The following is a 13,765-nucleotide window of genomic DNA, read 5'->3' on the forward strand; positions in this document are numbered from 1 at the left end:
TGGAACAATCAAATCTGGTTTCAGTTTATTTCCAGAATTTTACTGTACAAAATATGCAAAGTGTAAAACGGTTTTATGTTTCAGTTTAAAAAACAACAAAACCCCATCCAGCTATAACTTAAGAGAACCCAGCTTGGAACAGAACAGTGTACTAGGCTAGACCCACAGTGCATTAATGTCACAGACACCAGGAATTTGCTTACTTAAGTTCACGATTAGAAAAGAACAGAAAAGACCATGTACCATTGCAGTTAAAGTCACATGTGCAAAGAAGAGGGGGAAAATAAAAGGGGAGTGGGAGGGGGTGGGCAAGAAATGCTGGTTAGTGTCTATTAATTAGAAAACCTTGGCAAAAGCCATCTTACTATACACAGTTTGTGTAGAAAAAGAGTATTACACAGTGATCAAAAGAGGGCGAGGGAAGGGCGCTCGCTCCCACCCCCTTCCAAGACACAATAATGCTGAATCAAAGAAACAGGCACAGAAGAGTGTAAGATTCCTTCACAGTTACGCCTGTGCAGGTAGCGAGCCACAGCATCCCCTCGCCACACACGCAGGAGATGCTCCCAAGCATCGTTGGCGCTGGTGAGAGGTGCCCAGGGAGCAGCCAGGGGGAAGGGTTCCCTCTCTGGGCAGAGCACACCCAGGGCAGGGCTGGCTGCCTGCTGCCCGCAGGGCTCCGGTTCGATACGGGGATAAAAACCCGCAGTCTCTTGGGAGGGATGCAGAGGGGCGGGCGGCACCAGCTGGACCGCTGGTGCGGCGGGGACCCAGCTCAGGAATATCTCAGCGATCTGCACCAGTCACAGAGCAGCTGTCAGAAACGGCAACTTATGGTCATCAAAAATCCTGAACGCAGGAGGATGCGTATTCCTGTAGGAGACTTCATGGCCCAAAGCCATCTCTTTTTAGGAGAACAGAAATCTAGGGGTTTTGTATGTTTGGGTTTTTTTTGTTTTTTTTTTAAAAACAAACAGCTCAATCCCAAGAGCGCTTTCTTCTTAACACAGTTTAAACACTGAACCACCAAGCCTGGCTTGAGGCTTTAGACATGTGTAACACACACACCTAGAAGGGAAAAAGCACACAGACACACAAACGGAATGAGACAACAGCCATCTGTGCACAGCCCTCGTGAACAGCTCTCATAGGGCAGGGCAGAACGGAGCGTGACTGAGGAGTGGAGTCGGGGACCAGACTACAGCATTTTTGTGAGAGGATGGCAAGACTTTCGTTTCGCCTTTGAAAATGGCAGATTTACAGTTTTGGTAAGCAAGATGAAACTGACTTGAGTGGGTTTCCACGTTTAGCACCGTATGGCTCTTTCCAGTTTCTTCAGCAGCAAGTGCTGGAAACAAGCGCATCTCAAACAAGACTTTAAAAAGCTACTTACACAGGGCAAGACCAGCTTCAGAAACACCTTCCCCGCAGCTTTTGGCCGACTTAGCAACAGCAGATTGCCAAGGCTTTGCATGGAGATCCCCAGCCCAAAGGAAAATGTTAAGAGGCTCCATAAGGGTTGGGATTTGTTCAGATCTCCCCCAGACTTGCATTTAATCGGGAGCTGCCCCTGAGCCCCGAACTGCAGCCCCAGCACTTCCCATCCCAGCAGATACTTGTTCTGCCTCAATAGGGAACTTTGGCGGGGCGGGGGGGGGGGGGGGGGCGGGGAAGGAACCACAGGAAGGCGAGGATGGGGTCTGGAGTGACTGAAGCTGCTGGCAGGAAAATTTTTAGAGGTAGAAGCCAGAGGAATATCTGGCAGAGGCTGAAATCACATCAGCCTTTCTCTCCAATATCCCCCTTCAGGGAGGATGGCTCTTGAAGGGACATCCTTCAAGACAGGACAAGCCCAGAAGCAGGAGCTGACCTTGCTCTGCCAGCAAGCTGCATCACGCTTGCCATGCCCGGGGCATCCCTCCCCGGCTACCCTGCTGCCTACAGGGGTGCGTGGGTGGCAACGTCTCCCCTCCACAGGGTAAAAACTGGCAGTTGCAAGCACTGCCCCCCACATCCCCAGGGTGACCACAGGGGCTTGGTCAGGGACTGCTATACTGTAGAGGGGACAGCTAGAAAGCTTACCCCTCTGAAAGCGCCATCTGCTCTGCTTCCATGTGTGAGAAGACTCCAAAGGAGTCCGAGACCTGGGGCAGCCCCACAGAGCCTACACATGGATGGCTGCAGCCACACGGCAATGAGAGGCAAACAGACCTGCTAACCACCTTTGCTCAGGCCTAGTTACCGGACTGGCAAGGTATTAAGGGTCTGGCATCTGCCCCTACACTCCTAGAAGCTGCAAGAAATCTTTCACTCTTCAGCCACGAAAGAGAAAGCCAGCCTTCATGGAAACCCACAGCCATTTCCATCTGCTCCAGAGCAGCTGAAAATCTTAGCTGCATCTGGTTTTGGAAGATCTCAGCATGGCTTTGGATTTAGGCTGTAACAAATCAGACAGCAAAAAACCCAAAGCCTTTAAAGTATCTGAGCAACACAGTTGAGAGTCAGAGGAAAAATGCCAACATAAAAGAACGGGGCAACACCACTCGTGGCTAGGCAGCACAGCACCCTATCGAATGGTTCAGCCTTCAGCGAAGGACGCCCAGTGCAAGGATCTCTCCTCCGAGGGGAACACCATCCAATTCACCACAAACAGGGTTGTCTTATAAGCCACTTGAATTCTAAAAAATAAAATAAAATTTCCCAGCCAGGTACAAGCATCCAGGCTGGGAGAGAGAAGGGAGAATATGTGCAAGGAGACAGCGCAGGACAGGAAAGGCATTAGGAGGAGAACAGCCTGCACTTGGCTGGCAAACCCCACCAGCCTTTTTTGTGCTCAGCTCTTGGCAAGCTCTGCAGAAGTAAGGACTGCAGGATTTGGATCGAGCTTCATTCCCTGTGACTTGACTCTTACTCATTAGCTGGTTATAAACAGAGTTAAACAAACCAGTCTGCTCTAACTGATCCGTATTTTTACAGTCTGAATTCCCATAGATACCACAGATCCATCTGTGGATCTCAAAGCACTTTAGCCTCACAACACCCCAGTGAGGTAGGTATGACAGTGGTCCCCTGGATCTTGCATGGAGAGGGGAAACAAGAGACGCTCTGCAAAATAAAATGTTGTAAAAAAACCCCAAACTAAACCAGGGAATACTCAGGAGTCCCAATTCCCCTTTTAGTCTGTTCTCACCCCAAGCCGGTTGCATCTCTAAAGAGATGGTTTGAGAGACCAAGTCCCCTCCTTCAGAATTCATCGGGCAAAGCATTCATACTGCTGACACAGGGAAGAGCATCGAATGTGGGACTTGGCCCCCTGTGGACCGTGTCCTTTTCAGCAGCAGGCAGAAAAGTCAGCGCTGAACCACGGCATGCAGCTGAGGAAGCAGACCTAGAGCAAGCACACACCGCTTCCGCCTGGTTCTCCACCTGTTCAAGGATTTAATGCAATTAAGACATGAGTTTCCTGAGAAGATACTGTCAGACAACCCTCCTTGTGGGGCAGGGAAAAGGAAAGAGGAAGGAAACCCTGGGAAAGTAAGAAAGTTTTGCAGAGGTGCCTGTGACAAGGCGCTCTCACGCACACAGCCCACCCAAGCCCCCCAGCAAGGTGGTTCTTACTCCAGCTTCACAGAAATCAGCCAATTCAGCCACAGGCAGTAGCCTCCACACAGGCGTAAGTGCTCCGTAGTCTCCCAAGCTACTTCCAGTCTCTCCCACCTTGCTGGTTTTGCACGGCACAAACGCCAGATACACACATTTTTAGGAGAGCCAGGTGTGAGATAAGATACTATATGCTCCCCTTCCTTTTTTTTTTTTTTCCCCCCAAATAAAAAGAAGGAAGAAACCAGTCTATTTTTTTCAAAATAAAACACTGCGAAGGCCACAGTCAATAAAGGAGTCCACATACAGACCAGAAAGCCTGACCTAGAAAGAAACCCAAACGCTAAGTTTAGAGAAGGGAAAACCCTACCTACTTCCCATCCTTTCAGGGACACGGGCCTGACCCCATCACGTCCTGTGCCACCTAGCTTCTCCACAAACCACATCTGGCACGTCACATGGAGAAGACAGGATCCAGCTGACTGCCACGTACTTGTAAGAAAGGTGCAGGACACCGCGGGCATCGCTTGGATGGGGAGTCACCATTTGGGACCCTCACTCACAGGGTGCTCCCTTGACCCCAAAGAGGACTACCCGCAGGTGCCGACGGACCCACAGCTCCATTGCTTCTGAAGCTGGAAGAGGCCGGACCCCCCTGCCACGCCACCAGCACCCCTGCTTAAGGTGGCTGCTCCCTCCCACCAGCTTCTGGTGGGCACTGGCCAGCCCACACCAGCCATGCCATGCAGGACTAGCAGAGCTCCGCTCTTAGCCAGGCCACCTTGTGCTGGTGGGAGCACGGAGGCAGCCCCACAAGCTGCTAGAAGAGCCCAGGGAAGGCTGGGGAAGGCCAAAGGGGACAGGAGGGGCTGTCACAGCCCCCCCTTGGAAGACAATACACCCTGGCAATGAAAGGCACTGGCTTATGTACCTCACTGAACTGGGGCCCTCTGTGTTAAGACATCCATATGGAAGGTAGGTGAGATTCTGCCCGACAGATATTTCCATGGCAAAAGGCAGGGCAGAATGAATCGAGTGTTTGCATTCACACACACAAATCCACTGCCACAGAGCTGGAGGGGTCTCAGAGGGACCCGCCTGAAGGCAGGTCACTGCCAGCTTTGGAGCGGGCTCTGGAGTCACATGATGCCCTGTGCTGGCAATCAGACTTCAGACATCGCTTTAGTCTCATTGTTAAAAGCAAACCCTACAAAACCCCGTGAAACTCAAGTGACGCTGAAGCTGCACACAAAAGCTTCACTGACGGGCAAAGGCAGCCCTACAAACAAACCTGCGTGTCTCAGGAGCGGGTCCCAGCACTGAGCAGGAACTCCCGCAGTACAGAAAGGCCAAGAAAGGCAGGCGGACTTAACATTCAGACATAGTTTGGTATTTCTTAGCTATAGCTGAAGGCGTACGGTGAGGACACACTGCAGTGTTTCCAGGGCACAGCAGTTCTCCAAAGCAAACGCACACGGCAGGGGTCAGCCCTTCGCTGGCTCCTCTCCCCAAGCAGGGAATTCCTTTTGCCCATCTTCCCTCTGGATGCACTTGGAGCCAGCTAGAGAGGGAGGGGTACATTCCTGCCTCCCCCCCCCCCCCCCCCCCCTCCAAGAGGCTGTCAGACATAGGGAGGGTCTGTGATTTATCTGAGGAGGAGCCAGCTGCCTACCTACCCTGTCCCAGTGCAAATACGCAGCCCTTGCAGGTGCAAAAGGACGCGGCGGTAAGGCAGACCCCGAGGGGACTGTGGCTGCAGAAACACATTTGGAAAGCCAGACAGAAGGGGAGAAATAGGGAACCTCGGGAGTGCCTGACAAAGATATGGGCAAGCAAGAGAGGAAAGCAGGTGAGAGATAACAGGGAGCTGTGTCCTGCAGAAAAGTTTCACTAAGAAGCACTGGTAAAAAAAAAAAAAAAAAAGTAAAAACATTAAAAAATTTGAAGAGCTGCTAGATGGGCTGATCCAGTTCAAAACAAGCAACTTCACAGAGAGCAAAACCATCCCACCATGCTCACACAGGTCCAGCACTGACAGAAGAGGGCCCGTGGAGAGGAGGAAAAGAATAAAAGTCTTCAGCCTCTAGATTAGGTGGCTCACAGAAGCAGCCCTCTCACACCTGCCCTGTGACACCCTCTCCTCCCCGAGTGAACTGGGACTGCCACAGCCCCGTGCAAGAAGGTTTCTATAGCGGAGAAGTGAGCAGCGTGCTCTCAGAAAAGCTACAGGTAGCAAAAGCAGAGACACAAAAGCACAGGCGTGCGCACGGCGTAAGGCAGTGCTCCAACAAAAATACCAACGTTGCAATCGTGCGGAGAAAGAGCGAGCATGAGATTTACAGTATGCCTGGCAAGGCGGGGATGGGGGGGTTAGAAAAAAATCTGTTCTGTCTCCAAGGCTGAGCTAACCGAGCCAAGTCACCCTGTCGCCTCTTAAGATATTTCTTTCTAGATAAGATATCCCAACTCCCCCCTCCCCTTTCCAAATAAAGTGCAGATGGTCAAATATTACTGGTCCATCATCTGCCAGTTTCAGTCAGCATTGGGGAAATTAAACCCAAAAGCACAATATTGAAAAAAAAAAAAATCCCCAAACAACCCACCCTCAAAATCCCTTAGACTGAAGTCTCAGACTGTAAGCGGAGGACAAATTTATGAGATTTAGGGTCTATGAACTCTTCTGAGAGTTTGATGAAGGGGATTTTTTTCACATTAACAACAAGGCTGAAGTCCAAGCACTTGAGGACAAACACAATGCCATCTTGTAACCCGCTTGTGACTGCTTCCTCACTGACGAGCGTCCACTGCTTGGAGAACCAGCGATCCCTGTCATACTGGAGGGTTGGGCCCGGGTTGAGGTAACGCTCCAGGAATGCCTGCCGAGAGAGGGACACGAGTTAGCGCTGGCCCCACGACTCATCCTGTTTCAGTGCTCTCTTCCCATCCCCAGACACAGCTCCACGAGCATGGGTTTGCCATGCTGCAAATAGTTTCAGCTTCCACGCTTTAGGAATCATCCTCCCCCCAGTCCCTCCCAGCTTTTCAGACCTCAGCAGCAGACACAGCCACCAGAAGGATCCTCTTTCTGTCCATCCCAGCAAGCTCACAAAGTTATAGCCCAGACTTCTGCTGTAAGCACTGCCACCCAGCAGCAGTTCAGTCGAGTAGAGGCCATTCCTCCCCTACCAGCCCCATAACCCATCCCAAAACTGCAGTCCTGGACTGTGGGTGGGACAGCTGTCCCTCCCTTCTTCAGGCCAAACTAAGGTGGAAAGCAGAGGTTTCCACATCTGCAGCCTGATGAGGCTGCAAAACCGAAAGCAGAACAGGGAATGCCGTTTGACATTGCTTGTGTTTTAAAGTCTCCTTTGCAGTCTTACCAGGGGCAGCAGAAGTCCCCCTCGCATACCTGGGCACGGTCCCACTGGATGCCAGTGAAAGGGTGCTGAGCCCCATCTCCTGACAGCCTTCCCGCTCTTAGCATAGTAAGTCCTGGATAAATGCCCAGGAGTAAATTCTCACCATTTTAATCCTTCTCTGCGATTGTGGGGTGTTCTTAAAGGGGAAGGTGGAGAGTGGGAGGGGGATCGTGTGACCCCTTTCCCTCATCATTCAGTCCCTCCCTGCGTCTGCAAGTCAGCAGAGTCAGGGTGTGAAGCAGCAAACTGACATTTCACCAAGCAGCCACAAATTAGAAACACTGTCTGACAGATGGGGATTTAGGTGATAATTAGAAGCAGTTCAAAATGCAGCACTGCAGAAGTGACAAAAAAAAATAAAAATGGTCCTTTGTAGGCTGCCACCTGCATCATGCCACTACCACAAGCCAGCTGGGAGAATTCTCTGTGACTCAAGGCCACCATCTCAAAACAATTCTTTGGTATCCCCTTTGCTGAAATGGATATCAGAAAAATTGTCTTATAGACACGTTCAGCTAAAGAGAGACAGGAGATGCTGTAGAGGAAACATTACTTCCCTTTGAGACCGGACGCAACCAACCTACAATGCACTGATCACATCACCGAGAGCAGCTATGAGAACTTCCACTCAGCTCCCTCCACAATTTTCTGTCCTGTGTGCACACAGATGTGCCACCCCTTTCTCCCTCCTTCCTGCACCAACATTAGAGAAAGCATTACCTTTGGTGTCATGTTATTGGTGATGCAGAAGGACAAGTGTTGCAAGATGCTCTCCATGCTGTGGTACTGCTGCTGGCGGGTGGTGCGAAGGTACTTCTGCAGAGCTCTTGCCATGGAGGGGAAGATTGCCTGGGCTGCTTCTCGGGGGTCCATCATCTCTCCCGGAGCTTTCTGCTGTTCCTCTGCCTGGAGGCGTTTGATGTGGGTGAAAGCCTCCTCTACTGCAACCACAAGCCTGCAGAAGGAAAATCAAGACAGCAAGAGCCATAACAAGAGAGAAGCAGGATGGGTCTGTGGTTAAGGCAGAGCCCGGGAGTCACAATTTACAAGCTCCTATTCCCATCTCTGTCACTGAGTCGCTGCCTGCCATCAGAAAATTTACATAAAATCTCCTCTACTGACAGTCTTGAGGTGTAGACAGCAGCTTCTCTTTCCTTGCCTAAGCCATCCAGCAACTGAGGGTCATAAACCAGGATTAAGACTTTAAAAGCCTAAGCGTTGTACTTGGTTCTGCCAACACAGCATAAACATCAACTACACGCCTCCCCCTGTGTTTAACGCATGTCTGTGAAAACAATGGTTCCAGCAGGCAGTGCTGCAGTGTGCAGCGTAAGGACAGGCACTCAGGAGGAGGCTGGCCATAAATTAGCGTGACCCAGGACACAGACTGCTCTGAGAGTCTGTGCTCACAAGCTGCAGTCTGCTCCAATTTACACCAACTGGATACAGAACTTGTGCTGACTGCTCTGCACCCCTCCGCTGAACAGTGATGGGGCTTCTGAATTCCCTGCTAACACTGCTGCCAGAGACACCCTCTGCAAACCATTCCTGTGTTGGCACAGGTGAGCAAACACCAAGACCACACCATAAAAAGGCAAACAGATGCCATACGACACCTGCAATTTAGCCCAGTAGTAAGTAGAAAGTGAGGGGCTACACTGCAGTCAGGAAAAAGAAACAATAATGGAAAAAGTCACCCAACAAAACTCTTTTGCCCCTCCTGGCAGGACTTGTTTCACACTAGATTTCCGCTCAAGTCACCAAATGTTGTCCACGCTGACCTCAATACCCAAAGCATCTTAAAGGCAGGGGAAGCTGCCTCGTGACAAGCAGAAACACAGCATACTACAGTCAGACTGTGTATGAGGAACAGCGCGAGAAGCCCTGACCCCTGCCCGTTTCGTTTAATTTGACCTGGGGGAGGTGGGGGGTGGAAATCCGTTTCTAATCTCCTCATGTCTTTTTCTTGCAGCTTTGACCTTCCTCCTTTGAAACACCTGGCCTGATCTTCTAGTGACTGATGGTTTTCCTCTGACTAAGCAGCTGTTCTAACCAAACTCAGTGAGCAAGGGAGATGTGCCCGAGTTAGGATGCTACACCGCATGGAAGGGAAAGTTTAAGTTCCTGTTGCTCTGAGGCTGGGAGAGCGCCCAAAAGACAGTGGCTACAGAGCACAGGTCAGACTGAAGCAGGCCAGGGGGGATGCACGACACTCTGCCAGGATTTCCCCAAAAGAAATACAAACTGCAAAAAGAAAACATGAAACAAGCCAGCTCCTTCCAGTTACGGCACATTCCTTCTAAACACAGCTGGGTTCAGGGATGCCTGTCCATAAGCAGCTTGCCTCAAACTGTTAGGTACGTCAGCTACAAACCATAATTAGGCTCCAGAGCAAACAGAGGCACTATCTTGGGTCACCTCAACAAGGCATCAGCTCTGCAGCTTATGTTTGACTGGCAGAAAACACACCTATGTTCCAAAATTAAATGTTAACTGCTTCTGGTCACATCTTTCCTCCCCAGCTCATTGAAAAGGGCAGTCAAACTGTCCCTTTCAGTAGTCCCCAAACACAAATACTCTCCTTGCACATGAACAGGCAACACCAAATGCTCCACCGATCCCATCCCTGGATTACTTGAGTCGAGACAACAAGGCTGGGCATGGGGAAAAATAATGGGATTTCCTACAGGAACTACAGATTTGTCAAGCACTGGACAGTTCTCTAATCCATGACATTGCATTAGCTTGTCCGCATAATATACATGAGCTCTGCTTCATACACGTTCTTCCGATAATTCCAGTTGCAAGCCGTCACCATCCCTTGTGCACCCGGGTTTCATACGCTTCTTCACCGTGACAGATGTACAGCCAAACCCCAGCCCTTAAATCACAGGTCTCCCCGTCTCGTCAGGCTTGCCAAGCCCCACGCGACTGAGCACCGCAGCGCCGCGCAGCAGCGGGCGGCACGGGACGGCTGTACCTTGCACGGCGTTTTTTCACTCTGCGCTCGTGGTCGGCCTCTTCGTAGTAGAGCTCGTTGTGGCTGGAGTCCCTCCGACGGGCCGCGGCGGCAATCATGGCACGGGACTGCCCCGACGCGTTGTTACCTGGGCCTTGGAGAGGCGAGGAGGGGCAAAAAGGAATGAGAAAGGCAGCGTGAGAAAGGCACAGGACGGGGGCTGGGACAGACTAGCACCCCACAGCACCCGTCCAAAGTGCTCTGTGGCTCCAGCCTTCCCAGCTGAAGCTATAAACCCTTCCCCGTCCTCAGGAGCTCTGGCAGAAACCCTGCTGGGCAGCACGGGCTTGGAGAGGGGACTTTGGCACGTGGACAAGGAAAGTTAGTTGGGATGAAGGACCTCACGCAACATACACAAAGGCAGAGGTGAAGCGCACATGCCAAGGATGCAACTTACCACCCATTATGTATGTTTTCAGTTTGAAGGCAAGGGCAGCTGGAACACACCACATTTCAGCAACAAGACAGTGTGAGAGCACAAGAAGTGAGGAGTTGGAAAGAGGAGAAAGACAAACACAAAAACATCATGAGACATGAAGATGAATGAACGAAAGCCAAACTCGACAGTTACGTGCAGGGAGTAAAAACAGGATGCAGAGGCAGCAGGGTCACCTTTAGACAAAGCATAAGGTTTTTCAGAAGGACAGATGCTGCCAGAGCAGCAGTCCTGCGGTAGGGTCAGCTGGGGTCTCTACGTGTAGTAGTTTCTCATGGCATTCTGATCAGCACCTGCCATTACAGCTTCTGTTGCTGCCAACAGTTCCCACATAGCTACAGAAGCAGAGAAGCTGCGAACTACTCCGTAACACCCTAGTCAAGTGAAAGAGCTGTCTACTACAAGACCTTAATTAGCGACCTTAAAATACGTAGTAGCTTCTGCAGCTCCCTCATGAAGCTCTTGCTGTTTGGGCAGAGAGAAAAAAAATTGTCCCACAAGAGCCTACCAACCCTTCTGTCTAGATAGAGGATAGAGATGGGTCTACGCAGAGGGAAGAAGAGAGAAGTCCTGGACTACCTCCAAACCGCCAAGAGGTGCTTTTCTGAGTAACTGCCCTGAAAGCCCACACTCTCAACTGGCAGTGGTTAAGGGCAATCCATTGCACAGACATGCTAAGAGTTGTTCTGCTCATGCAAGGGCAACTTTTAAAATTTTTCCTAAAAAGCATAAACCAGATTCTAAGACAGAAGTCTGAAGCTCAGCAGTGGGAAAGACAAGCATTCACACAGCTTCTTCAGAGTCTAAACACTTCAGACTTTGTTTGACAGCCCTGAAACAGAGGATATGACTTAAGGGAGATACTAGCTCCCACATTTGGGTTAGAACTATAATTTGCCTCGTTAACTATGCCTGGCAATGAAAATCTTGGTTTTGAAGGTGAGCCTCCCCACTCTGTGTAAAAGAGATTACAGCAAAATGTTCTTCCTTCCTGGCTGCTCCAGTATCAAACACAAAAGCTGCCAACAAATTAGGTTGCCTTAATAGCATTACTGTCTTTTCACATGGCGGGTGTAAGAGACTGTCAGGATGCCAGGGTGAGCTGCGGCCAGAACTACTCTCTGCTTTGTAAAATGGATGGGAATCTTATTAAGGACATGCCTCTAAGCCTGAGATTTCCACGTTTGCAAAGGCAGCGGCATTGCACAAGGAACAGCCCAGGCAACCGGTACTGCCCCAGAAGGGAAGGCACAAATTTTCAGGTGCTGGCAGGCTCACGAGCTTGACACTTGGAAAGGCCTGCCAGCCACATCTGCAGTTTGCTTCTGGCTCCTTCTCTTCCCAAGTCTTGCGAGCTAGCAGCTCCTAATGCTATCAGACCAGCAATTTTTCCTCCGAGCTTGGGAGTCCCAACACCCCAGCAGGCGCTGCAGGAACAGAGCCCCTGCCAGCTCCTGAAGGGATGCTGCAGCGCTGCAGAAGCCAAGCCAGGCAGTAACCAGAACGGCGCGTCCTGTTGCCAGCCTGGCGGGCTCTTGGGTTTGAACGGTGTGCAGGCGCTGTGGGACCAGCAAGCCCTTTCCTCACACCAAGCCTCACTGAGAGTGAGCAGCTGGAATGAAAGATTTCCCCTCTAGAAAAGCGCAGCGCAAGCCTGCTCCCCCTTCAAACTCAACTCGTTCTCTGCCACCTGAGCGCTTCTTCCCTCCAGGCAGCAGGGGACACACGATGGACACAGCCTGCCCCTCGCCCTCCCCTCGGCTACCCCCCTCACATCAGGATGGGGACGTTCCACTGTAAGGATCTAAACCCCCAGCTAATTTTACAGACTCGGGAGTGCTGCATCAGGTTTGGGGAAACATTTAGAACCAGGTTTTTGAAACTTCTGAAGTCACCAAAAATGAAGAAAAAAACCCCACACACCCATAAGGTGCTGCAACTTTGCTGAAGGCAAAACAGTCCTGTCTCATGGTTTTCCCTGTGACAGATACTCTTCCTATTTAGATCTCCACACCCTGCACGCTGAGCCACCTTGCCCAGCTAAGTCCCTTCTGTCCCTTCTCCCTTCCAGCTCTCAAAGCCTTTCAGTACTAATGAATTCATGGACAGACGTGCCTTACCACATTTTGGTCAGAAAACTTCAGTTGTCCTTCACCATAAGCACTTCCCCACACAACTTCAGCTCCTCCATCAAAGGAATGCGCACTTTTATAAAGGCTGCGATGGCTGGGCACACCCTGCTTATCAAGCCCAGCTTCCACTGATAGGGCTTAAGAGTGTCAAATGATTAAGTCCAGTCTTCACTGCTTTGAGTGTCCACAGGGATCCACCCCTCCGTTCTCCCCCCCCCCCCCCCCCCCCCCCCCCGGGCCTCTTTAAAACCCAAAAGTTTGAAACAGGTTTACAGAATGGCAAAGCTCAAGGGGGATAGTTATCCGCCCCTGAATTTCTAAGAGCTGCTTAGCATCACTATGCCTTGGGAGCATGGCCACGCATAGCTAACGTAGTGCCAAGGCTGCGGGCTGACAAGCACCGCTTCCACCGGCAACTGCTGCTTGCACACTTAATTCTTCCCCCTGCTACCAACCTCCTTCATTTTCCTGAAGGTTGCCTGTGGAAGCAGCGCTATAAACGACTGGGGAACTGCTGCAGGTTCAAAGTTGTGGTTATTGTACTATCACAACCAAGGAGATGGCCCAAGGGTGACAAAAAGCAGAGGCTGCCTAAAACCAGCAGTGGTGCTGAAAAGCGCTTGTCAGGCCATGTAATAATTAAGCCTGACCCAAAACTTGGCCATTTCACCCAGCAAAGACAAAAAACTTATTGTGGGCTAAACACATCTGTAAAGTCATCTGGAACTGGCAAACTCAGCACTGTTCGGAAGATTTCCAGCAAGAGACAAGCATCTGGCAAAGCAAAAAGGTGAGAATGTGTGCATAACAAAGCATAAAGCCAACCCAGCCCTTCCCCATCCCACCCAGTCTCAGAGACTACATTTCACCTCACCTACCATCAACATTGTAGACTTTCAGGCCAGCCATGTGCTTGGCTGCCCGGGATTTGGAGGCTGTTAACAAGGCTGGGTTGTAGACTGTGAAATCTTTGTAGTAATTTTCCAGAACCACCAGTGCAGCTCGCTGGATGCTAGGAAAAAAAAATAGAGAAATACCAAGACACCCCCCCACCCCAATGCAACAAGTTATTTTTTTTCCTTAAAAGAAAAAAAAAAAAAAGAAAGAAAGAAAGATGAAAATAGCCACATTGTTTGGAACAGCACAGCCACACAGACAG

At 50.6% G+C, this 13,765-nt stretch overlaps 1 protein-coding gene across 1 annotated transcript in view; it reads right to left on the minus strand.

Annotated features, from left to right (window-relative positions):
- The window catches only part of VANGL1 (VANGL planar cell polarity protein 1), a 46,369-nt gene continuing 32,604 nt past the window's right edge, over nucleotides 1-13,765 (minus strand). The window contains exons 5-8 of the mRNA XM_055711720.1: nucleotides 13,485-13,618; nucleotides 10,000-10,132; nucleotides 7,740-7,974; nucleotides 1-6,476 (exon numbers count right to left, since the gene is read on the minus strand). Of these exons, the coding sequence (XP_055567695.1) occupies nucleotides 6,216-6,476; nucleotides 7,740-7,974; nucleotides 10,000-10,132; nucleotides 13,485-13,618 (763 nt within the window). The 3' untranslated portion in view covers nucleotides 1-6,215. The remainder of the gene's footprint in view (nucleotides 6,477-7,739; nucleotides 7,975-9,999; nucleotides 10,133-13,484; nucleotides 13,619-13,765) is intronic.

Source organism: Falco cherrug, chromosome 5 (genome assembly GCF_023634085.1).
Source record: "Falco cherrug isolate bFalChe1 chromosome 5, bFalChe1.pri, whole genome shotgun sequence".
NCBI lineage: Eukaryota > Metazoa > Chordata > Aves > Falconiformes > Falconidae > Falco > Falco cherrug.